The 26832-nt window shown below is 42.0% G+C and overlaps 1 protein-coding gene across 3 annotated transcripts in view; it reads right to left on the reverse strand.

Annotated features, from left to right (window-relative positions):
- SI (sucrase-isomaltase) overlaps positions 1-26832 on the reverse strand; it is a 360959-nt gene that overhangs the window by 113318 nt on the left and 220809 nt on the right. For all 3 annotated transcript variants that reach the window (XM_044289835.1, XM_044289836.1, XM_044289837.1), the window contains 4 exons: positions 23680-23729; positions 23204-23371; positions 17797-17958; positions 1353-1556 (listed from right to left, as the gene is read on the reverse strand). In XM_044289835.1, the coding sequence (XP_044145770.1) occupies positions 1353-1556; positions 17797-17958; positions 23204-23371; positions 23680-23729 (584 nt within the window). The remainder of the gene's footprint in view (positions 1-1352; positions 1557-17796; positions 17959-23203; positions 23372-23679; positions 23730-26832) is intronic.

Consider the following 26832-nt stretch of genomic DNA (forward strand, 5'->3'; position numbering starts at 1 on the left):
GCATATTCGGGGAGTGAGAATACCTCAAGGTTCTGATGAGAATTTTGGATAATAATTTGGTCGAGTATAAGGTAAAGGAATATTCTAACTTGCAAGTTACTTAGTAGCGGGACGCCGCTACCCACGCTGCTTCGGTGGGACGCCGCTGTGATCAATTGTGGGATGTTTGACTTTTGGTCTCGATCGTAAGTGGCCAGTTTATCGACAATCAAAACCATTGGACCGATTAAATGGCGCTAGATCGGAATATTGAATATTTTTCCTTCAAATATATGGTGTCATTAGTTTGGCACACCGACTATTCCAATATTTATAGTCAATTGCATATTATATTGCTATTTGCTACCCATTGTTTTATTCATCTGTTCTATTCATTTGTTTTATTGATCTGTTTAGTAATCAAAGTTCATGTTGCTACAAATACGTGGTCACGGTTTCCTTGAGTGCCCTGTTAACCATTATCTTACTTTATACAATTGTTTCCATTTCTCAGATATGAGCAGGACTAGCTTTGTACATGTTTTCATGCATTTAAACAGGATTTTATCCACTGAGAAACATTGACAAATTAAAAATGTAAAAATAAGGAATTAAAGCATTGAGAATATTACAGATAGGCATTAGCTAACGATTAAACATTATTTTCAAAAAAGTGGTAAACCCCTTTAATTTTGTCTACTGTAGATAAAACAGGAAATAAGCTAGGCCTGAACATTATTAAAGCTATTGACCAGGATCTTGTTTTGTGTATACTAAGGATAGGCCTTGAATATCAGAACAGCCAAGGTCCAACACCCTGCAACTCTGCTAATCACTTGATTAATTGTGGTGTCAAAAGTTGGTGCTAGACCTATATAGCTCCATCCACTATGTTGTGGACAGAGCTGGTGACTGCGGCGCTGCTATCATTGAATTGAATGTAATCAACACTAGAGTTACCAGCCCTGTCCACTACATATTGGATAGACCCTTGTAGTTCTGATACTGGAGATAGCAGCTGATTAGAATGGATGTGGAGTGTCAGATCCAGAGAATAAGCCATCAATATCAAAATCTTGAGAAAACACGTTAATAGTAATAATAGCTAAGTGTAGTAGATTGTGGTGGCTAAGATTTGTAGAGATGATGCTAAGCTCATTAAACTAAAAATATGTTCCATATATTTAAATATAGCCGTTTCTTATTTTACAACCCCCGCCCAAATCTGAGAGCATACTCTAAATAAAGCAATGTTAACAACAGTTACCTGATACCCATAACCGCCTCTAAATACAAACCACAATATCTGTCCGAATAGAAAAGCAACAAACAAATTTGCATTTCACATATGTTGGCCTCATTTACTGAATTACCTTAAACTGTAGCATGTGATTTTCATGAAATGTAGCTACAAGAGAAAGGTTTGTGATTGCTTTGGATTGTGTGTATCGTTGTCGTAGTCCAGCAGGCAGGGAGATATTTAGAATGATTCCGTTATCCGTGATCTGTTCATCATCAATAACATAGCCGTAATCATCTGGATAATAACAATATGGAATGCCAGGGACATTTGATGGCTGAAATGGAAAGAGTAAACATTAAAGATAAGCTTCCTAAGAAAGATGTTTTGCCCTTTTGGGAAATCTGGAAGACATTTCTTGTGACAGTAAAGCTATTTGTCAACCAGCTTTTTGGAAGCAGATGTAACAAATCTCTGAATAGATCTTTACATAACTCAACAAAACAAGAACACCAAACATCTAACGCGTTTTTTCCTCTATGCATTTCATGACCCAGAACTTTCTTACTTTTCCCTTCACACTGCCTTTTTTTTTTGCGGGACAGGTTGTATTTTTTAATTCACTTTATCTTGTATTTAAAAATTTTATACAATTTTAAAAATGGTCTTTCCAGTTTTGTTTTTGTTTTACTATTTTAAAAAAAAAAAGTTTTCGTTATACAATCATATTCAGACTGTCCATAACATGTTTATGGTTTTCTCTACTAAGCTGTGTGAGGGTTTGTTTTTGCAGGATGTGTTCTAGTTTTCTTATTAGTACCATTTTGGGATTTGCACAGCTTTTTGATTAATTTTTATTAATTTTTTTGGGGGAGGATCAAAGTAACCACAAATGGGAATTTTTTTTTCTTTTTAGAGGCATTCACGACAGAGGAAAAATATTTTTATATTTTAATTGTTCAGACATTTTTGGACTTAATAACTATTATGTATCTGTTATTGTTTTATTGTATTATGTATACTTATATGTAAAACTGGGAGAGAGTGATTACATTTTTTTATATTTTTGTGGGGTTTTTTGTTGTTTTTTTTAAATGAAAAGAGGCTGTTTTTATTAGGCACTGTGATAAGTCATAAAAACAAAAAAGGGTCCCAGGGGAGGGTGAAAGGACGGTGCCCACTCAATACAACCCCAAAGGACACACCAAAAGTATGACTCGGCAAAAGCTCCCGAGTTAAACAGCAGAAACAAAGAAAAAAGGAGCTCATAGTGCCAAAAGAATAATACATTTTATTAAAACATTATTAACCACCTCCGGACCGCCTAACGCGCCGATGCGTCCGGAAGGTGGTTGCTTTTCTCCTCCTGGACGCATCGGCGCGTCATCTCGCGAGACGCGAGATTTCCTGTGAACGCGCGCACACAGGCGCGCGCGCTCACAGGAACGGAAGGTAAGCGAGTGGATCTCCAGCCTGCCAGCGGCGATCGCTCGCTGGCAGGCTGGAGATCCGAATTTTTTAACCCCTAACAGGTATATTAGACGCTGTTTTCATAACAGCGTCTAATATACCTCCTACCTGGTCCTCTGGTGGTCCCTTTTGTTAGGATCGACCACCAGAGGACTCAGGTAGGTCAGTACAGTCCCACCAAACACCACACTACACTACACTCAACCCCCCCCCCCCGGTCACTTATTAACCCCTTATAAACCCCTGATCACCCCATATAAACTCCCTGATCACCCCCCTGTCATTGATCACCGCCCTGTCATTGATCACCCCCCTGTCAGGCTCCGTTCAGACGTCCGCATGATTTTTACGGATCCGATCCATGTATCCATGGATCCGTAAAAATCATGCGGACGTCTGAATGGAGCCTTACAGGGGGGTGATCAATGACAGGCGGGTGATCACCCATATACACTCCCTGATCACCCCCTGTCATTGATCACCGCCCTGTCAGGCTCCATTCAGACGTCCGCATGATTTTTACGGATCCGATCCATGTATCCATGGATCCGTAAAAATCATGCGGACGTCTGAATGGAGCCTTACAGGGGGGTGATCACCCATATACACTCCCTGATCACCCCCTGTCATTGATCACCCCCCTGTCAGGCTCCATTCAGACGTCCGCATGATTTTTACGGATCCGATCCATGGATCCATGGATCCGTAAAAATCATGCGGACGTCTGAATGGAGCCTTACAGGGGGGGTGATCAGTGACAGGGGGGTGATCACCCTGATTACCCTGATCACCCCCTGTCATTGATAACCCCCCTGTAAGGCTCCATTCAGACGTCCGCATGCGTTCTGTGGATCCGATCCATGTATCCATGGATCCGTAAAAAATCATGCGGATGTCTGAATGGAGCCTTACAGGGGGGGTGATCAGTGACAGGGGGGTGATCACCCTGATTACCCTGATCACCCCCTGTCATTGATAACCCCCCTGTAAGGCTCCATTCAGACGTCCGCATGCGTTCTGTGGATCCGATCCATGTATCCATGGATCCGTAAAAAATCATGCGGATGTCTGAATGGAGCCTTACAGGGGGGGTGATCAGTGACAGGGGGGTGATCACCCTGATTACCCTGATCACCCCCTGTCATTGATAACCCCCCTGTAAGGCTCCATTCAGACGTCCGCATGCGTTCTGTGGATCCGATCCATGTATCCATGGATCCGTAAAAAATCATGCGGATGTCTGAATGGAGCCTTACAGGGGGGTGATCAGTGACAGGGGGGTGATCACCCTGATTACCCTGATCACCCCCTGTCATTGATAACCCCCCTGTAAGGCTCCATTCAGACGTCCGCATGCGTTTTGTGGATCCGATCCATGTATCCATGGATCCGTAAAAAATCATGCGGATGTCTGAATGGAGCCTTACAGGGGGGGTGATCAGTGACAGGGGGGTGATCACCCTGATTACCCTGATCACCCCCTGTCATTGATAACCCCCCTGTAAGGCTCCATTCAGACGTCTGCATGCGTTCTGTGGATCCGATCCATGTATCCATGGATCCGTAAAAAATCATGCGGATGTCTGAATGGAGCCTTACAGGGGGGGTGATCAGTGACAGGGGGGTGATCACCCTGATTACCCTGATCACCCCCTGTCATTGATAACCCCCCTGTAAGGCTCCATTCAGACGTCCGCATGCGTTCTGTGGATCCGATCCATGTATCCATGGATCCGTAAAAAATCATGCGGATGTCTGAATGGAGCCTTACAGGGGGGTGATCAGTGACAGGGGGGTGATCACCCTGATTACCCTGATCACCCCCTGTCATTGATAACCCCCCTGTAAGGCTCCATTCAGACGTCCGCATGCGTTTTGTGGATCCGATCCATGTATCCATGGATCCGTAAAAAATCATGCGGATGTCTGAATGGAGCCTTACAGGGGGGGTGATCAGTGACAGGGGGGTGATCACCCTGATTACCCTGATCACCCCCTGTCATTGATAACCCCCCTGTAAGGCTCCATTCAGACGTCCGCATGCGTTCTGTGGATCCGATCCATGTATCCATGGATCCGTAAAAATCATGCGGACGTCTGAATGGAGCCTTACAGGGGGGGTGATCAGTGACAGGGGGGTGATTACCCTGATCACCCCCTGTCATTGATAACCCCCCTGTAAGGCTCCATTCAGACGTCCGCATGCGTTTTGTGGATCCGATCCATGTATCCATGGATCCGTAAAAAAATCATGCGGATGTCTGAATGGAGCCTTACAGGGGGGGGTGATCAATGACAGGGGGTGATCAGGGAGTCTATATGGGTGATCACCCCCCTGTCATTGATCACCCCCCTGTCATTGATCACTCCCCCCCTGGTAAGGCTCCATTCAGCCATTTTTTTTGGCACAAGTTAGCGGAAATTTTTTGTTTGTTTTTGTTTTCGTTTTTTCTTACTAAGTCTCATATTCCACTAACTTGTGTCAAAAAATAAAATCTCACATGGACGCACCATACCCCTCACGGAATCCAAATGCGTAAACATTTTTAGACATTTATATTCCAGACTTCTCACGCTTTAGGGCCCCTAAAAAGCCAGGGCAGTATAAATACCCCACATGTGACCCCATTTCGGAAAGAAGACACCCCAAGGTATTCCGTGAGGGGCATATTGAGTCCATGAAAGATTGAAATTTTTGTCCTAAGTTAGCGGAAAGTGAGACTTTGTGAGAAAAAAAACAAAAAAAATCAATATCCGCTAACTTATGCAAAAAAAAAAAAAATTCTAGGAACTCGCCAGGCCCCTCATTGAATACCTCGGGGTGTCTTCTTTCCAAAGTGGGGTCACATGTGGGGTATTTATACTGCCCTGGCTTTTTAGGGGCCCGAAAGTGTGAGAAGAAGTCTGGGATCCAAATGTCTAAAAATGCCCTCCTAAAAGGAATTTTGGCCCCTTTGCGCATCTAGGCTGCAAAAAAGTGTCACACATCTGGTATCGCCGTACTCAGGAGAAGTTGGGGAATGTGTTTTGGGGTGTCATTTTACATATACCCATGCTGGGTGAGAAAAGTATCTTGGTCAAATGCCAACTTTGTATAAAAAAAATGGGAAAAGTTGTCTTTTGCCAAGATATTTCTCTCACCCAGCATGGGTATATGTAAAATGACCCCCCAAAACACATTCCCCAACTTCTCCTGAGTACGGCGATACCAGATGTGTGACACTTTTTTGCAGCCAAGGTGGGCAAAGGGGCACCTTTCAGATTTCGCAGGCCATTTTTTACACATTTTGATTTCAAGGTACTTCTTACACATTTGGGCCCCTAAATTGCCAGGGCAGTATAACTACGCCACAAGTGACCCCATTTTGGAAAGAAGACACCCCAAGGTATTCCGTGGGGGGCACGGCGAGTTCCTAGAATTTTTTATTTTTTGTCACAATTTAGCGGAAAATGATGATTTTTCTTTTTTTTTTCTTTTTTCCTTACAAAGTCTCATATTCCACTAACTTGCGACAAAAAATAAAAAATTCTAGGAACTCGCAGTGCCCCTCACGGAATACCTTGGGGTGTCTTCTTTCCAAAATGGGGTCACTTGTGGCGTAGTTATACTGCCCTGGCAATTTAGGGGCCCAAATATGTGAGAAGAACTTTGCAATCAAAATGTGTAAAAAATGCCCTGCAAAATCCGAAAGGTGCACTTTGGAATATGTGCCCCTTTGCCCACCTTGGCAGCAAAAAAGTGTGACACATCTGGTATCGCCGTACTCAGGAGAAGTTGGGCAATGTGTTTTGGGGTGTCATTTTACATATACCCATGCTGGGTGAGAAAAATATCTTGGTCAAATGCCAACTTTGTATAAAAAAATTGGAAAAGTTGTCTTTTGCCAAGATATTTCTCTCACCCAGCATGGGTATATGTAAAATGACAGCCCAAAACACATTCCCCAACTTCTCCTGAGTACGGCGATACCAGATGTGTGACACTTTTTTGATGCCAAGGTGGGCAAAGGGGCACATATTCCAAAGTGCACCTTTCGGATTTCACCGGTCATTTTTTACAGATTTTGATTGCAAAGTACTTCTCACACATTTGGGCCCCTAAATTGCCAGGGCAGTATAACTACGCCACAAGTGACCCCATTTTGGAAAGAAGACACCCCATGGTATTCCGTGAGGGGCATGGCGAGTTCCTAGAATTTTTTATTTTTTGTCGCAAGTTAGTGGAATATGAGACTTTGTAAGGAAAAAAGAGAAAAAAAAAAAAATCATCATTTTCCGCTAACTTGTGACAAAAAATAAAAAATTCTAGGAACTCGCAGTGCCCCTCACGGAATACCTTAGGGTGTCTTCTTTCCAAAATGGGGTCACTTGTGGCGTAGTTATACTGCCCTGGCAATTTAGGGGCCCAAATGTGTGAGAAGTACTTTGCAATCAAAATCTGTAAAAAATGACCGGTGAAATCCGAAAGGTGCACTTTGGAATATGTGCCCCTTTGCCCACCTTGGCAGCAAAAAAGTGTGACACATCTGCTATCGCCGTACTCAGGAGAAGTTGGGCAATGTGTTTTGGGGTGTCATTTTACATATACCCATGCTGGGTGAGAAAAATATCTTGGTCAAATGCCAACTTTGTATAAAAAAATTGGAAAAGTTGTCTTTTGCCAAGATATTTCTCTCACCCAGCATGGGTATATGTAAAATGACACCCCAAAACACATTCCCCAACTTCTCCTGAGTACGGCGATACCACATGTGTGACACTTTTTTGCTGCCAAGGTGGGCAAAGGGGCGCATATTCCAAAGTGCACCTTTCAGATTTCACCGGTCATTTCTTACACATTTTGATTGCAAAGTTCTTCTCACACATTTGGGCCCCTAAATTGCCAGGGCAGTATAACTACGCCACAAGTGACCCCATTTTGGAAAGAAGACACCCCAAGGTATTCTGTGAGGGGCATGGTGAGTTCCTAGAATTTTTTATTTTTTGTCGCAAGTTAGTGGAATATGAGACTTTGTAAGAAAAAAAATAAAAATAAAAAATCATCATCATTTTCCGCTAACTTGTGACAAAAAATAAAAAGTTCTATGAACTCACTATGCCCATCAGCGAATACCTTAGGGTGTCTACTTTCCGAAATGGGGTCATTTGTGGGGTTTTTCTACTGTTTGGGCATTGTAGAACCTCAGGAAACATGACAGGTGCTCAGAAAATCAGAGCCGTTTCAAAAAGCGGAAATTCACATTTTTGTACCATAGTTTGTAAATGCTATAACTTTTACCCAAACCATTTTTTTTTTGCCCAAACATTTTTTTTTTATCAAAGACATGTAGAACTATAAATTTAGCGAAAAATTTATATATGGATGTCGTTTTTTTTGCAAAATTTCACAGCTGAAAGTGAAAAATGTCATTTTTTTGCAAAAAAATCGTTACATTTTGATTAATAACAAAAAAAGTAAAAATGTCAGCAGCAATAAAATACCACCAAATGAAAGCTCCATTAGTGAGAAGAAAAGGAGGTAAAATTCATTTGGGTGGTAAGTTGCATGACCGAGCGATAAACGGTGAAAGTAGTGTAGTGCCGAAGTGTAAAAAGTGGCCTGGTCATGAAGGGGGTTTCACCTAGCGGGGCTGAAGTGGTTAAAATGACATAAATAGAAAAAGTCAGCAAGTGTGATGCCGTAAACATGATAAAACAAGAGCGGAGGACAGAAAAAGAAAAGCACCACCCTGGGAGGAAAGAACACGGATCAAAAAATACAGTACAATGTTTCTATAAAGCATGGGAATGAATACTGGGTACAGTGCCCAACCCATGCAAGAATAATAAGACAAATAAGTACCAGGTGAGACACTCGTCAGCACATAACACTCCTGTAGGCAGTAAATGGTGTGCAAACAGGTAAAGATGGAAATATGCTGCAGATCAAACAATTAGGGACCAAGTTTATAGAAATAACAAGGTCAAGTAGCCTAAGGAGGGCAGCAGGAGACAGGAGCTCACCTAAAACAGACCGTGTGCAAAGAGACCCAGGGTGGCGCTACCCCAACGCACGTTTCGGCGTGCCTTTGTCTTTTTTTTCTGTCCTCCGCTCTTGTTTTATCATGTTTACGGCATCACACTTACTGACTTTTTCTATTTATGTTATTTTAATCATGCTTTAACAAAATTTATTATTCTTTTGGTACTATGAGCTCCTTTTTTCTTTGTTTCTACTGTGATAAGTCAGTAGGTCTTTCTATAATTCTAGTTTTACTAAATGAAAATCTGATCTCTGCTACATTAATATACATTGTGCTGCTAACATTTATAAATTTTGGTGTAATTTGCGAATTAACTAACTTTTAATACTGGAGATGAAAGTGGTGAAAGCTGAGACCAATATTATCAGATGTCATACAAAGCATAATAAATGAGTGCAGATTTGCAACATTCTGATGCTAATTGCAATATTTTTCATCAATGGCAACATTTTTATGCCAGTTTGTGGGAGAAGATAAAGAAGTACAAAATATGTCCAGCTCTGCAGGAAACTGACTTTTTAACCAAATAAATAAAAATAAAAATCATGAGTTTAAACTTGTCTGGAGTATGCTTATAACATAGCTTTTTTGTGCCTTTTCTCTGATAACACATTTAAAAAACATGATAATGCTAATGTAATTTTATTAATCACTTCCAGTTTTCTCAACAGATTTCCGCTTTGGCATAAATCCTTTTTAGAGTGAATATTAATGTAGGCATGTGATCATTTTGGAACAACTTAGTTTAGATATAATTTTGGCGCATCTTGTGTTACTTTTTTGGTGCAGAATAAGTACTTTTAGTTAAAAACTTAAATTAAGTGATCCAAACTACTAGCTGATCGAAACCTTAACTGCCAATTTCAAGCAAGTAGATTTTTGGGCCTTATGTTGCTTGTGTACATTCTGATCACTTGCCTTTCATGCATGCCTGATCACCCCCCCCCCCCCCCAAAAAAAAAAAAAAAAAAAAATGAAAAAATAAAAAGTTTTTCTACATGGTCCTGGTTTGTTCCTGATTATTTTCGCGCAATGGAAGCCAATTTTCCATGATATTTAACTCATAAATACAGCAACACTTTGCACACTTGAATTATGTAGAGAAAGTGAATGTTTAAATATGATTATAAAATATAGCAATAGCTTTTCAAAAATATGTGGAAAAAGTAAATTTTTCTTTGTGCAGTTCTCTGGGCTTCACGCCCCAAGCATAAACAGTTCAGGCATCAATGGGCATGCTGAAAATTTTCCCCAGTGTGATTTTCCTTGCACAACTGTTTATGCGACAGTACTTGTAGTTAAGTGCTTATTTATAGTATGCAATGTGTTGATTCTAATGTGTCATCATGCAGTAGAATATGAACAGAAGTGACAATGTTTCCAGGGTGTAAAATGCACTGTAAATACAATTAGGGGTGACATGTTTCCCCTGGAGCTTCCTCTGCACAGAACACAAATTTCTATTATCCATTTAAAATCAGCATTTTAAGTGCTGTACGCTATAAATACTATTCTATGTACTGGCTATTATTAACATTTAGTTGAGTAGTCACCTCAAAGAACATGTGTATGAAAAATGGAATCAATTGTTTTGTTTCTGATTGTAAATTATGTATTATTTTTTTAATGCAAGAAAATGGGAGTGGCCTTCTTGTCTGATCAGTTAACAGCAATTGGAGACAAGCTTTATAGCAGTCAAATGGACCACAGATACAATAGACTGGAAGTAACGTTATGGGGAGAATTTATTAAGCTCCGAACTTCAAAATTCTGTTTTCAAAATGAAGTTTTGAGGCTTTTTGGGCCTATCTGCATTTCTACAACGGTTATCCAGTTTTAAAAAGTGGGTAAGAAGAATTGAAATGGTTAGGTTATATAGCTGTCATTATATTTTCTCTTATTATGATAATAAGATGACTGCTGAAAAGTGATCTATGCAGACAGTGTCAGACTGGGTTGCCTAGAGCCCACCAGTAAAGTTCATTCTGGGGGCCTATTATAAAGTTACAAGCAAACACTACCGCTCACACAGTGGCAGCAGCAAAACCTTCAAGATGATTATAGGGGACCACTCAGTGACTTCAAAAAGGTGGGTCTCTGGAGAAAGAGGATGCTGACAGGCCTGCACTATACCTGGAAGTCATCTTAGCCCCCTGACGTATCTATATAGGCTTGAGTGAATCTAGCTTCGGATCATAGATCCACAGTTGATTTGTTCAAAAACTTTGGTGTTAATGCTGTTTCCATACAGCATTAAAATGTATTGGCTCAGTGAAACCAAACTTCATCTGGCCTTAAGTCACAAAGGGAATTACTACGGTTAGAGATGGCCTTGTGGTTCGCCCAGTGGTCGTTTCACGGCTAACTTTGCTCGTTTGCGGTTCGCTGAACAGGCAAACATATGCTGATGTCCGCCGGTGCCATATTCTTTTGCATTGTGCCGAACTTTGACCCATGACACATCCATAAGGTGGGACAGGACAGCGAATTGAGATGTTTCAGCACATGGACACACCCCCTACCCTATAAATAAACCCGATCTGGCCACCATTTTACATTCAGTCTTTTGCCAATTTAGGGATAGGTTGATGTGTAGAGCAGAAACAGACTGTTAGAGACACCAAACGCTAGCTAAATAGGGCCACAAAAGTCCTTTTAAGGACTGGTATAGGTGTGCTATCGATAGGTGTGACATACTGACATAAAAAGTATATTATAGTGCATTTGTATTGTGCAGCAGTTCTGTGCCGTTCTGCTGTGATACTGCAGCTATACAGAGGGGCAAACACTATTGTGATATACCAGTTGCCCCCCAAAAAAACTGATTGAGGCAGGGGTATGATATACCTATAATATAATTTCTATATAGTGCATTTGAATTGTGCAGCATTTGAGTATTGTTATGCTGAAATACCGTAGCTATACACAGGGACAAACGCTATTGGAACAACTAATTGCAACTGGTGTGATATACCAGTTGCCCCCCCCCCCCCCCCCCAGTAAACTGTAGAGTGGCATGAGCACCTCCCTCTTTCTACTGGCAATGCCACTCCCTATTCATTCAGCTAGGATTTCCTGCTGCTCTATGACATTGTCCGCAAACCTTCAAGTCTTCTTCTGAAATAATGACCCCTAAATCCCTTTCCTCAGATATCACTGATATTATATTCTGCTCTTGGGTTTTTATGCCCCAGGTGCATTATTTTGCACTTATTAACATTCAATTTTAGTTGCCAGAATTTTGACCATTCCTCTAGTTTTCCTAAATCCTTTTCCATTTAGTGTATCCCTCCAGGAACATCAACCCTGTTACACATCTTTGTGTCATCAGCAAAAAGACACACCTTATCATCGAGGCCTTCTGCAATTTTGCTGATAAAGATATTAAACAATATGGGTCACAGACCCCTGAGGTACTCCACTCGTAACAAGACCATGGTCTGAATATACTCCATTGACTACAACCCTCTGTAGTCTGTCCCTCAGCCACTGCCTAATCCATTCAACAATATGGGAGTCCAAGCTCAAAGACTGAAGTTTAATGATAAGCCTTCTATGTGGGACAGTATCGAATCCTTTACTAAAGTCTAAATAATCGATGTCTACTGCACCTCCGCCATCTAATATTTTAGTCACCCAATCAAAAAAATCAAGATTAGTTTGACATGATCTCCCTGAAGTAAACCCATTCTGTTTTTTATCTTTAAATCCCTGGGATTTTAGTTGTTCCACAATCTTCTTCTTAGGTATGGTTTCCATTAATTTCCCCACTATTGATGTCAGGCTTACTGGCCTATAGTTGCCCGATTCCTTCCTACTATCTTTCTTGTGAATTGGCGCACCATTTGCTAATTTCCAATCTTCTGGGACGACACTTTTGACCAGTGATTAGTTAAATAAATCTGTTAATGGTTTTGCTAGTACACCGTTAAGCTCTTTTAATAGCTTTGGGTGTATCCCATCAGGCCCCTGTGACTTATTTGTATTAATTTTAGACAGCTGACTTAGAACCTCTTTCTCTGTAAAGAAACATGCATCAAAGGATTCATTAGTCTTCCTACCTAACTGAGGTCCTTTTTTCCTTCATTTTCGTTTGTAAAAACTGAACAGAGGTATTCATTGAGGCAGTCAGCTAGTTCTTTATCTTCTTCCATATACCTTCCTTCTTTTGTTTTTAATTTGGTAATTCCTTGTTTTATTTTCCTTTTTTCATTTATGTATCTTAAAAATGTCTTTTTTTCACTGACTGAGTTAATGTCTCTTCTGTCTGTGCTTTATTACCCCAGTCCCTGCTGCCACATTATCTTGCCGGTTCGCTGACTTCGCTGACTCCCCTACAGTGAATGTGACTATGGTTCGCACCCTGCTGTCCAAGCTAAATGCGAGCAAAGCCCCCAGTCCCGATGGTGTCACTCCTGCGTGCCTGAAATACTGCTCAGTCCAACTGGCCCCGGCCCTCACCCCAATCTTTGACAGATCCCTTAAGGAGGGACATGTCCCTGCCTGCTTTAAGAACTCAACTATCATCCCTGTGCCGAAGAAACAGGGTGTTTCTGATCTAAACAACTTCCGGCCCGTGGCTCTGACTTCGGTAGTCATGAAGACCCTAGAGAAGGTGGTCCTCTCCATCCTGAAGCTGGCCACTCTGGACCCGCTGGACCCTCTGTAATTTGCCTACAGGGCAAACAGTTCCACTGACGATGCGATTAACATGTGTCTAGAATACGTCACTGAACACCTCAACAAACCCAACACATACGCGAGAATACTCCTTCTAGACTTTAGCTCGGCTTTTAATACTATCTCCCCCCAGTATCCTGCAGAGGAACCTCACGGCGCTTGATGTCCACCCAACACTACGACATTGGATCATGGACTTTCTCACTAACAGGTCCCAGGTCGTCAGATTAGGCAATCTGACCTCCAAACCGAGGGTCACCAACACTGGCACCCCTCAGGGATGTGTACTATCACCGTTCCTGTTCTCTCTGTATACGAACGAGTGCAGATCGGAGGAGGCATCAGTTAAAGTCATCAAGTTCGCAGATGACACCACACTCGTGGGCCTGATTAGCGACAGCGATGAGCAGGCCTACCGTAAGGAAATCAACAGGGTCAGCAACTCGTGTGGCGCGCACAATCTGATCTAAAACACCACAAAGACAGTCAAGATGGTAATCGACTTCAGGAAGAGAAGGGTATATCCACCCCGACCTACATTGATAGATCTGAAGTTGCAAAGGTACCCAGCGCCTGCCTCCTAGGCACGACAATCTCTGAGGACCTATCCTGGCGTCCCAACATCTCGTCCATCATAAAGAAGGCTCACCAGCGGCTCTACTTCCTTCGACAACTGAGGAAGTTCAGCATGGCACAGGACCTACTGAAGTCCTTCTACTCCTGTACCATCGAGTCGGTACTGTGCTCGTCTCTTCTGGTTTGGTATGCCGGCTCATCAGCCAGTGACAAGCGCAAACTACAAAGGTCATCAGCTCGGCGGAAAGAACTACTCGACTGCCACTACCACTCCTTGACTATCTTCTCCAACAGACTGCGCTCCAGGGCTCTGAAAATATCCAATGACAACTCCCATTTGGGCCATCATCTCTTCAGACGTCTAAAGTCCGGCCGCAGGTATAAGGCCATCCCTGCAAGGTTATCGAGGAGGCTGAACACTTTCTTCCTAACGTCCGTCAGACTGCTGAACTCACCACGCCCCATCTCCCGCCCATAATCCCTCGCCCCTGATGCTCCCATTGCATAACCATTTGTTACTGCCCGACGCGCTGGAACTCCATCTTGTAGTATATGCTTGATAGGCAGCTCCAGCAAAAACATGCCGTTAATGACTACCTGTACAAACTCTGCAGCAGGAGAGGTTCTGGGGAGTTTACTTTTTCACCGTGCCAGTGGCTGCTCATGCGCAACGCATGCAGACTTCTGCGGCCATTTGATGAGACCTTCAAACTGGTCAGTCGCAGCCAGGGTGCCATCAGTGACATTGTACCTTACGCCTTCTTCCTGGAGCGTGCATTGATTTGTGTCATTGATCAAGCCGTCTAGGAGCAGGAGCAGAAGATGAGGAAGTCGCAATGCTGAATGAATTCCCAGGGGGGGCTAATCCATCTGAGACAAGTCAGCAGGAGTTTAAAGTGGAGTCAGAGGAGGATGGTGCCTGGGGGGAGGAGGAGGAGCAAGAAGAGCAGGCTTTATACTTTTCTGGGATCCCTGGTGTTGTCCGTAGATGGGGGGAGGAGACTGAGGACAACATTCTCCTGGGCAATGAGCAGGAGTCAGGTCGCTCCACTGCTTTCAATTTAGTGCAAATGGGGTCCTTCATGCTCTAGTGTTTGAAGAGGGACCCCCGTATAAAATGCATAGAGGGCAAGGAACAGTACTGGGTGACAATGTACTTAGACCCCCAGTACAAAAACAAAATGGCGTACATGTTACCAGCATCACAGCGGGCTGTCAGAATGCAGCATTTTTAGGCCTTCCTTTGAGAGATGCTGCATTTTGCTTTTGCGGGCTCTGGCAGAGGAATTTTCACCTACAGAGAAACAGTTGCGAGTACCAATCCTATAGCACATGCAAGAAGAGGGAGGTTTGAAGATGTGTTGGTCACTTTGGATATGAGATCATTCTTGCAGCCAACCCTTTGACAGCTGCTCTCCTGATCCAGCCTCAGGGAACGACTAGACCGACAGGTGTCTGACTACATTGTGTTAAAGGCCGATGTGGACTCTCTGAGAAGCGAGAAACCCCTTGACTACTGGGTGTGCAGGCTTGACCTGTAGCCAGAGCTGGCACAATTTGCCATGGAACTCTTGGCTTGCCCCTCGTCGAGTGTCCTGTCTGAAAGGATGTTCAGCGCAGCAGGGGGTATCGTGAGCGATAAGTGCACTCGCCTAGCTCACGACAGTTTGGACTACCTCACATTTCTAAAAAGGAATGAGGCATGGATCTCGGAGGAATTCAACACCTGTGACGACCACATTTAATTGAATTTCCTCATGCCAGCCCATACATATCCGCCACCACCCAGAACAAATAATGGTCCCTGTCTTATGTAAATACAGCGGCATAAAATGCCTTTTCTGTCCAGTGAATGCCTAATGTTTGGGACCACAGAGGAATTCAATACCTATGACAACCACGTGTTATCGAATTTCAACTATTATCATTTGTTTTTGTTTTTCAAGCGGGGGGATTTAATTAGCCATGTTCTTAATCCAATATTATATTTTTTGTTATTTTAAACATATGTATTTGACATGTATTTGTACTGGCCTGCAGAAAAATGTGTATCCGCTGACCATCTCATATACCTCCTGCCGCATAATCACTTGATGTTTTAAGTCCGGGGAATGAATCATGTTTGGGGCCTGTAGTCCACTGGCCTGCAGTAAAATTTATATCCATTGACCATCTAATATACCTCCACCCACATAATCACTTGATGTTTTCTGTCCGGTGAATGAATAATTTTTGGGGGCTGTAGTCCAGTGACCTGCAGAAAAATTGATATCCATTGATCGTCTAATATACCTCCAGCCACATAATAGCTTGATCTTTTCTGTACGGTGAATGCCTAATTGTTGGTGCCTTGGAGGAATTCAACACCTGTGACGACAATGTGTTATCGAATTTCACCTATTATAATTTGGGGTTTATTCAAGAGGGGGGATTTCGTTAGCCATGTTTTCAATCAAATTTTATATTTTTAGTTCTTTTAAACATATGTATTGGACATTTATTTGTACTGCCCTGCAGAAAAATGTATATCCAATGACCGTGTAATATACCTCCAGCCACATAATCACTTGTTTTTTTCTGTACATTGAATTAATAATTTTGGGGCCTGTACTTCACTGGCCTGAAGTAAAATTGTTATCCAATGACCGTCTAATATACCTTAAGCCACATAATCACTTGATGTTTTCTGTCCAGTGAATTCCTAATGTTTGGGGCCTGTACACCCGTGGCCTAAAATAAAAATTCTCTAGGCTCCAGCAGTTCACATTTTTGACAGTTTCCTTTTAAGATGCATGAAAATGGCCGCTGATTAAAATATATATTTATTGAGGGAATTTTTGCCATTGATCCCCCTCTGGTATGTCACTGTCCATGTTTTGGGACAATTTGTGCACTTCTTGTAAGTATTTGGTGGCTGCAATAATGACCTGAAGGTTTTTCAGGTTCGCCTGCTATCAAAGTGAATGGGGCCCACCGCAAACTTTCTGTTCGCGAACATTTGATTATGTTCGCATGATCGCGTTCGCAAATCGGCCCAGCTGATGTTCATTCATCACTAACTATGGTATTCTTATCTGCATATTTAAAAACATTTTATAATAGGAATACAAAGTGGGCTTTGGTACTGGCTGGTACCTCAGTACCAAAGCCCACTTCAGATTCCTATTTTATATTTTATATTTTTATTTAGTAATTCACTGAAGCCTTGCTCAACTTCAAGCAATATGAAGTTTGGCTTCACAGAGCCAATACATTTTAATGCTATACGGAAACCGCATTAACAACAACGTTTTTGAATTAATCAACTTTGGTTCCATGATCTGAAGCTCGATTCGCTCAAGCCTGCATCTATAGTAGAGAACTGGTAGCTAAATAATCTATTCAGTTTTTATATGAACATAGATTGATTGAGATGCTGCACGCTGCTTATCTATAAGTGAGGGACCAGGTGCCCATTGTGGGATTTACCCATTCACCTGTGGGCCAGTCTGAGCCTGTGTACAGAACATATACATTGTACTATTTGGCCTAGTGACCACTGCGAAAGCTGTAGATTTTAGGATTTCATTAAAAATATTTTTGGCCTAGAATTTGTTTTTGTTTTTTAAATCACCAAAATTCTAAAACAATTGTTCAACACAAAAACTTGATTTAAACAATAGGTTGTTTTCCTATGACACATTCCCTTTTTAAGCTATTAAGCTATGATTAGATTGATCTATTATGCAAGAGTTGCAGTCAAAAAGAATACATGAAAATGGATGGAATTTTTTTCTTCTTCCTTGAAATATATCAAATAGTTTTATTTCATTTTATCATTTTACAAACCTGCCAGATGCAGCCAAGGTTGACACAACTGTTTTCATTAGCATTAGGTGCAGGGTGGCAATCAAACTTTTCACTGTCTGGAATTACTTCAAGACCCAGTTGATCCCATTCCACAGTGAAAGACTGTCCAAGTGTCAGCTGTAGTCCTGTTATATGTAGCACCTAATACAAAGCACAAAATCTAATTGAAACAGATACTTCAGTAAAAAGAAAAAAATATTTGGAATTATAAGAAAAACTGTATTAATTATTATATAGATTTATGCAATTTTATTGCATGGATTAAAAATCTGTGTGGCTTCCAGTATGTTCCAGACATCTGTCGGTGGTTGTGGTAGATTATAGCTAACGTCAGTCTAAGGCCCCATGCACACGGCCGTGTTTCACAGCCGTGTGCGGGCCGTGGAACCGCGGCCTGGATCCCTCCTGAGAGCAGGAGCGCACGGCGTCACTGGTTGCTATGACGCCGTGCGCTCCCTGCTGCCGGCACAGTACAGTAATACACTGGTATAGATCATACCAGTGTATTACTGTATTGCGGCGGCAGCAGGGAGCGCACGGCGTCATAGCAACCAGTGACGCCGTGCGCTCCTGCTCTCAGGAGGGATCCAGGCCGCGGTTCCACGGCCCGCACACGGCTGTGAAACACTGCCGTGTGCATGGGGCCTAACTGAAAGTTTCCATAAAATCAGCAGTCTACATAGACAGATTTTATTTACTGTATTTTTTCCTCACTATAAACACCTATAAAGATTTCCACATTATCTTAACCACATTAAAAACTAAAGATTTATTAAAGGGGTGTCCAGCCACAAAGCTATGCTATAAGCAGCTTAGAGTGTTATAAAATAACAATTAAGGCCTCATGCACACGACCGTTGTGTGCATCCGTGGCCGTTGTGCCGTTTTCCGTTTTTTTTTTGCGGACCCATTGACTTTCAATGGGTCCGTGGAAAAATCGGAAAATGCACCGTTTTGCAGCCGAGGCCGTGATCCGTGTATCCTGTCCGTCAAAAAAATATGACCTGTCCTATTTTTTTGACGGACAACGGTTCACGGACCCATTCAAGTCAATGGGTCCGTGAAAGAACACGGATGTACACAAGATTGGCATCCGTGTCCGTGATCCGTGGCCGTAGGTTGCTTTCATACAGACGGATCCGAAGATCCGTCTGCATAAAAGCTTTTTCAGATCTAAGTTTTCACTTCGTGAAAACTCATATCCGACAGTATATTCTAACACAGAAGCGTTCCCATGGTGATGGGGACGCTTCTAGTTAGAATACACTACAAACTGTGTACAAGACTGCCCCCTGCTGCCTGGCAGCACCCGATCTCTTACAGGGGGCCGTGATCAGGACAATTAACCCCTTCAGGTGCGGCACCTGAAGGGGTTAATTGTACTATCATATCCCTCTGTAAGAGCTCAGGGCTGCCAGGCAGCAGGGGGCAGACCCCCCCTCCCCAGTTTGAATATCATTGGTGGCCAGTGCGGCCCCCCCTCCCTCCCTCTATTGTAATAAATCGTTAGTGGCACAGTGTGCGCCCACCATCGTCCCCCCCTCCCTCCCTCTATTGTAATAAATCGTTGGTGGCACAGTATGCGCCCCCCATCGGGCACCCCCCTCCCTTTATAGCAGTAACAACATTGGTGGCCAGTGTGCGGCCTCCCATCTCCCCCCCCCATCATTGGTGGCAGCGGAGTTCCGCTCGGAGTCCCAGTTTAATCGCTGGGGCTCCGATCAGTAACCATGGCAACCAGGACGCTACTGCAGTCCTGGTTGCCATGGTTACTTAGCAATAGTACAATAGTGGAAGATTCATAGTTACCTGCTTGCTGCTGCGATGTTTGTGTCCGGCCGGGAGCTCCACCTACTGGTAAGTGACAGGTCTGTGCGGCGCATTGCTAAAGAACTGTCACTTACCAGTAGGAGGAGCTCCCGGACGGTCACAGACATCGCAGCAGCAAGCAGGTAAGTATGAATCTTCTACTATTGTACTATTGCTAAGTAACCATGGCAACCAGGGCTGCAGTAGCTTCCTGGTTGCCATGGTTACCGATCGGAGCCCCAGCGATTAAACTGGGACTCTGATCGGAACAACGCTGCCACCAATGATCGGGGGGGGGGGAGATGGGAGGCCACACACTGCCACCAATGTTGTTACTGCTATAGAGGGAGGGGGGGCCGATGGTGGGTGCACACTGTGCCACCAATGATTTATTACAATAGAGGGAGGGAGGGGGGGCCGCACTGGCCACCAATGATATTCAAAATGGGGGTGGGGGTCTGCCCCCTGCTGCCTGGCAGCCCTGATCTCTTACAGGGGGATATGATAGTACAATTAACCCCTTCAGGTGCGGCACCTGAGGAGTTAATTGTGCTGATCACGGCCCCCTGTAAGAGATCGGGTGCTGCCAGGCAGCAGGGGGCAGTCATGTACACAGTTTTTCAGTATATTCTAACCTGAAGCGTCCCCATCACCATGGGAACGCCTCTGTGTTAGAATATACTGTCGGATCTGAGTTTCACGATGTAGCTCATATCCAACAGTATATTCTAACATAGAGGCGTTCCCATGGTGATGGGGACGCTTCAAGTTATGTTCGGGTGTCCGCCTGGCCGTGCGGAGGCAAGCGGATCCGTCCAGACTTTCAATGTAAGTCAATGGGGATGGATCCGTTTGAAGATGACACACTGTGGCTCAATTTTCAAACGGATCCGTCCCCCATTGACTTTCAATGTAAAGTCTGGACGGATCCGTCTGAGGCTACTTTCACACTTAGAAATGTTTTAACAATATAATGCAGACGGATCCGCTCTGAACGGAGCCACCATCTGCATTATATGAACGCAAGTGTGAAAGTAAAGGGACTCCTGACTTTACATTGAAAGTCAATGGGGACGGATCCGTTTGCAATTGCACCATATTGTGTCAACGTCAAACGGATCCGTCCCCATTGACTTGCATTGTAATTCAGGACGGATCCGTTTGGCTCCGCACGGCTCCGCGTGTCCGTGGATCCTCCAAAAATCAAGGAAGACCCACGGACGAAAAAACGGTCACGGATCACGGACCCACGGACCCCGTTTTTGCGGACCGTGAAAAGAAACTGTTGTGTGCATGAGGCCTAAGAATGAGAAAAAAGTAGAAAATGTCAAGAGTCCTGCCAAGATCAGTATGGTAAGTATTACTTATTTTATTATGATTTTTATTTTATTTTAAATATAGATACTTCAAAAATTTGCGAATATTTCGAATATAGTGATATATATTCGTAATTGCAAATATTCAATTTTTTTTTTATTCAAATTTTTCTTTTTATCAGTACACATGATCCCTCCCTGCTTCTAGCATGTGGGCCAATAAGAAGGCTGCAATATACTTGACTTTAGGAGTAGTGTTGTTTGCGAATTTTCGTAATGCAAATTTTTGTAATGCAAATGTTTTTTTTGCAAATTTTTCAACTTACAACTATTAGACAAAGAAGATTATAGCACTATATTAGCTAAATTGCTCTATATTCATTTTTTTTTCCGAATATTTGCTATATTGCCATAACTTCGTTTTTTTGAATATTCGTAATATTCTAAAACAAGAATATAAGCAATATAGCGAATATTTGAAAACAACGAATATAGAGCAATTTAGATAATATAGTGCTATAATCTTCTTTGTCTAATAGTTGTAATTTTTTTCTCATCTGAAGTTCAGATTGGAAAAAAAATTACAACTATTAAAAAAAAAGATTATAGCACTATATTTGCTAAATTGCTCTATATAAATTTTTTTACGAATATTCGCTATATTGCTATGTATTCTTGTTTTAGAATATTACGAATATTTGAAAAAACTAAGTTATAGCAATATAGCAAATATTAGAAAAAACTAATATAGAGCAATTTAGCTAATATAGTGTTATAATCTTTTTTTTATAGTTGTAATTTTTTTCCAATCTGAACTTCAAATGAGAAAAAAATTACAACTATTAGACAAAGAAGATTATAGCACTATATTAGCTAAATTGCTTTATATTTGTTTTTTTCTAATATTCGCTATAATGCTATATATTCTAAGTTATAGCAATATAGCGAATATTCGAAAAAAACGAATATAGAGCAATTTAGCTAATATAGTGCTATAATATTCTTTGTCTAAAAGTTGAAAAATTTGCTATAAAAATTCGCATTGTGAAAATTTGCATATTACACGATCATTACCTTTTTCGAGTAAAAAAAATGGTAGAATAAAATGAATATTCAAATTTACGAATATTAGACTAATATTCTACAAAATATTCGTGAGATATCGCGAATTCGAATATGACCCCTGCTGTTTATCACTAATCATGACTGGACAACTCTTTAAGGAATTTGACACTGATCAACAATATGTGTTTAATCCACTTGCTAAGAATCATTTCTGTAATTGGACGTTATTAAAAAGTAAAAAGAAAATGGCTTCTGCAGCCTATATGTGTTCTCATACATGGCAGGCTGATCAGTTATTTTCAGAGTGAAATCTGTCAGCTGACATTTTTACAGCCAAATAAAATTAAAAGGGGAAAAACTCAAATTAGAAGGGATGTCAGCTTCATGAACTTTCAGGAGAGCAGAGAAGGGGTCTACAGATTGAGCCATCAGATAGCTTGTCTTACTAATTTCATATTGAACAGGACTAATCAGCCTAAATGTGTGAGAATGCATGCAAAAGACAGTCAAACATTAAAACCCTGATATAAAAATATTTTTTAGTAAAAAAAATAACGTACATGCATTTCAGTTAAAAAAAATATATAATACGAAAACACCCTCTGGTGTATTATCTTTTACCTTTTCAAAACCCATTTTACCTTAGAGATATATAGACAATAACATAATTTTACAGCTTAATACTAGGGAGCCATACAGCCTCCATGCACTACCACATATGACTTATTGCAAGAGCGCTTAAATGGTTATCAATATCAGGTCAGGAGGAGTTTGATTCTCGGCACCACCAATGATCTGGTGTTTGAAGGGGCTTCAAAAGGCACATTTTCCTCAATGTTCACCTACACATCGTCTACAATGTTTGTCACTTGAATGGGACAAATAGTTGTAATTACCCTGCATCACCGCTACAATAAAGATGGCGTTCAGGTAAACATTTGAGAAAACGCAGCTCTTGCACTAGCTCCTTTAAACAGTTGATCGGCAGGAGTGTTGAGAGTCAGACCACCACCAATCCTGAGGATAGGTCATCGATATTACAAGACTGGAATACGTCTTTAAATGTAGTTAATAAATATATTATTTCTGATGTATGCATTTATAATCGATATTATTTGGGCATGATTTTATTTATTTATTAATAAAATAATTCACAGCATATGAATTAGAGAAAAAAATCAATTGCATTAACCTACCTTGTAATTATTAAAACTAAAAGAAGGAGTAACAGGCTGGACAACACCGTTTTGCTTTACTGTGACATTTAGAGTTCCTCGGTTAAGTCCATAAATTTTGATTTCATCAAACTTTAGGTTATTGGGGTCAGCATATTCTGATGTTGCTGCGTGCAGAGTTAGGATGTTCTGTGATATGACAATAAAACATTGCATAATTTACAAAACATTACTAAAACAATTGAGAAAGTCTTAGTGATCAATATGTCTCATCTAATCTTCTGCGCCCTGGCGTTGTAATATTTTAAAAATGTGTCTGACATGATAGATATCTAATTAACATTGATTCAAGCCCATCTTACTTACTAACAATGCCCATGCAGTAGAATACATTTCTGCTTAATATTTGATTTAAAATCCATATTTCTATGCTACTACATGTCACCTACTGATTGTATGCTGAATGATTTTCTCACAATGGTATGAAAGGTACTTACATTGGAAACTGAAAAATGATATAAAATATATTTGCCCAATTCTATGGTACCTGAAACAAAAATATACACATTATAATTTACTGCTGACACAGACCAATATACAAAAAAGTGGTTTACTATTATTTCAGACAAAGCATACAATATGGTCAGTATTAGAGATGAGCAAACTTTTCAAAAATTTGATTCGCCAGTTAGCCGAATTCTTTTGGAAATATTCGGTTTGATCCGAATAAATTTGCAGTGAATTACGTTAAAAAATGGCTGACTTGCAGTAACACGCATAGGGTGTCTGCTTCGGTAGTGAAATTATACTGTGAGTCCATATGACATGCAGATGATAGACATCACACTTTAAACTTCACATATTTGGGCAGTCAAGGGGCCAAAACTGACCAAATAAATCAAGCATGACCTCAGCCTTACAGGTCGATGTTAACGCCAAGAAGAAGCACATTCCTTTTACACCCTCGTCAGCTGATTTTACATAGATGTCTACAGAACCTGTTCTATTAAAAGCTTATATAAGTACAGCCCCCCGACAGAGTGGAGAGGATGTCAGGAGTATGTTTTAAGGTCACTGATTATTTTGCCCTTCCTCTGATCCAAAAGAACAATAACCCACAAAAAAGGATCCTGTCCGTGGAGCATCCACCTTCACTCGGTCAGCATTTGGCCAGTAATCTATCAGTATTGCTAATGCCCAAAAAAACAGGAGTGGATCTAAAACAGAGATGACATATGAACGGAATATTTGCATGTCTTCTGTGTTTTGTACCCACTGCTGTTTTTGGCTACCAAATCATAAGCCAATTCTGATGGGACCATACAGGCCTTACAGCTGCTACACAGACAGGATCTGTTGTGCATCTCATTTTATCTTCCTTTTGACAGATCAGAAGAAGGGTCAAATAAATAATGATGTCAACCAAGCCAAAAAGGCTAAATAGTGACCCAGTCATGAAATGGGGAGGGTGGGAACAGCATGAGAAGTCCACAGAGTGGCCCAATGACAGAGTCTGTAGGTGGCGGCAGTATCAGGAGGCTAAGAGTTGCATAATGACAGAGTCTGTAGATGGAGGCAGCATGTGGAGACCACAGAGTGGCATAATGACAGAGTCTGAAGGTGGTGGCAGCAGCAGCATCAGGAAAAGGCTACCGAGTGGCCCAATGACAGAGTCTGAAGGTGGTGGCAGCATCAGGAAGCCACAGACTGGCACAATGACAGAGCCTGAAGGTGGCGGCAGCATCAGGAGGCCACCGAGTGGCACATATACAGAGTCTGAAGGTGGTGACAGCATCAGGAGGCCACCGAGTAGCACAATTACAGAGTCTGAAGGTGGTATCAGCATCAGGAAGCCACAGAGTGGCACATTTACAGAGTCTGAAGGTGGCGACAGCATCAGGGGGCCATCAAGTGGCACAATAACAGAGTATGGAGGTGGCAGCAGCATCATAAAACCACAGAGTAGCACAATGACAGAGTGTGGAGGTTTCGGCAGCATGAGGAAACCACAGAGTGGCCCAATGACAGAGCATGGAGGTGGCGGCAGCATGAGGAGGCCACAGAATGGCACAATGACAGAGTCTGAAGGTGGTGGCAGCATCAAGAGGCCACAGAGTGGCACAATTACAGAGTCTGAAGGTGGCAGCAGCATCAGGAGGCCACTGAGTGGCCCAATGACAGAGTGTGGAGGTGGCAGCAGCATAAGGAGACATAGTGTGGAGATGGGTAGCAATAGAGATAGTGGGTGAAAGAAGTAGCACTTGGCATTAGATGTGTGGCGTCAGGCAGGTGACAGCATCAGAATAGTAGCTGAGGCGGTAGCCAAGAAGAAACTGTTTTTTTTTTGTCAAAGTGCATCAGTGCATTGGTGGGTAGAAATCCTGGCTGATCCACGCCCGATTCATCTTGACAAAGGTAAGTCTCTCCACATTTTGGGTGGACAGACGAGTTCTTCTTGGGGTAACTATGGCCCCCGCCACATTAAAGACCTGCTCTGATGCCACACTACTGACCGGGCAGGACAGCTTTTCCAGGGCAAACTCTGCTAGTTGCAGCCACAAATCCAGTTTGGCTACCCAGTAATCCAGCGGATTTTCAATGTGGGTTAGTAGGGTGCTGTCCAAGTATACCACCACCTGCTGGTTCAGGTTCTGCTCTACGTCTAACTGAAGGTGAGTACAGTGGTCCCTCAAAATACAATAGCCTCGGGATACAACATTTTCAAGATACAATGGTCTTTTCTGACCCATCGTAAGTTGAAACTAGACTCAACATACAATGCCTCAGACTCAGATCCAACCAATTAAGGTCACTTCTCTGGTAAAGTAGCTGTATTAGTAAAAAGTTATATGTAAGGACTTATTTTATCTGTCTAAATTATCTGCTTATTTTTCTTAAATCTTCATTTTCCCTTATCTTGGATGACATTTTGAGGCTTTGGAACCAATTACCCAAGTGGTTTCAATATACAATGGTCGTCCTGGAACCAATTAATATTGTAGCTTGAGGGACCGTTGTAGTTTCTTCACTATGCAGGTGAAGGAAGCTGCTCATCAGTGACTCTAGACTCAGGCTGCTGTTGATGTAGCTGGTACTGCTTCTGCCACCACCCCCCCAGCATCCATGTCAGTGAAACGTGAGCACAGAGGGCCTTCCCAGTCAGACCTATGAGAGGATGGACGATGACGCAGATAGGCAGCGGCCAACTGACTACAAAGGATGTCTCTATAGTAGTTCAGTTTGTCCTCCCTCTCAGCGGGTGTAATGAAGGCCCACATTTTGGACCAGTAGAAGGGCCCAACAAGGTGGATAAGAATCATAGCTAAGACAGTAGCCCATTAGAGGGTCAGTATGCCAAGGTAGTCCAGTATGGAGTATTCACAGAGTACCTCCCTAATTTAAATGTAGCCTTTAATCAAAGCGTTAAAATTACCCAACACAAAATATGCAAAAAACGAAAGAAATATTAAATAAAAAGAAAGGCTGTGTAAGCACAGCAATCATTTGTATTCCACAATACGGGATAGGGCAGATATCTAGGCAGGATGGTAATGATTTCCCTGATTCTCACCCTATGCTATCGATCCCTGCCTATAGAACGGAATGGATGCCCTGATAGGGGCGATCCCATATTTAGAAACCTCCTACAA

This window comes from Bufo gargarizans, chromosome 4, assembly GCF_014858855.1.
Source record: "Bufo gargarizans isolate SCDJY-AF-19 chromosome 4, ASM1485885v1, whole genome shotgun sequence".
Lineage (NCBI taxonomy): Eukaryota > Metazoa > Chordata > Amphibia > Anura > Bufonidae > Bufo > Bufo gargarizans.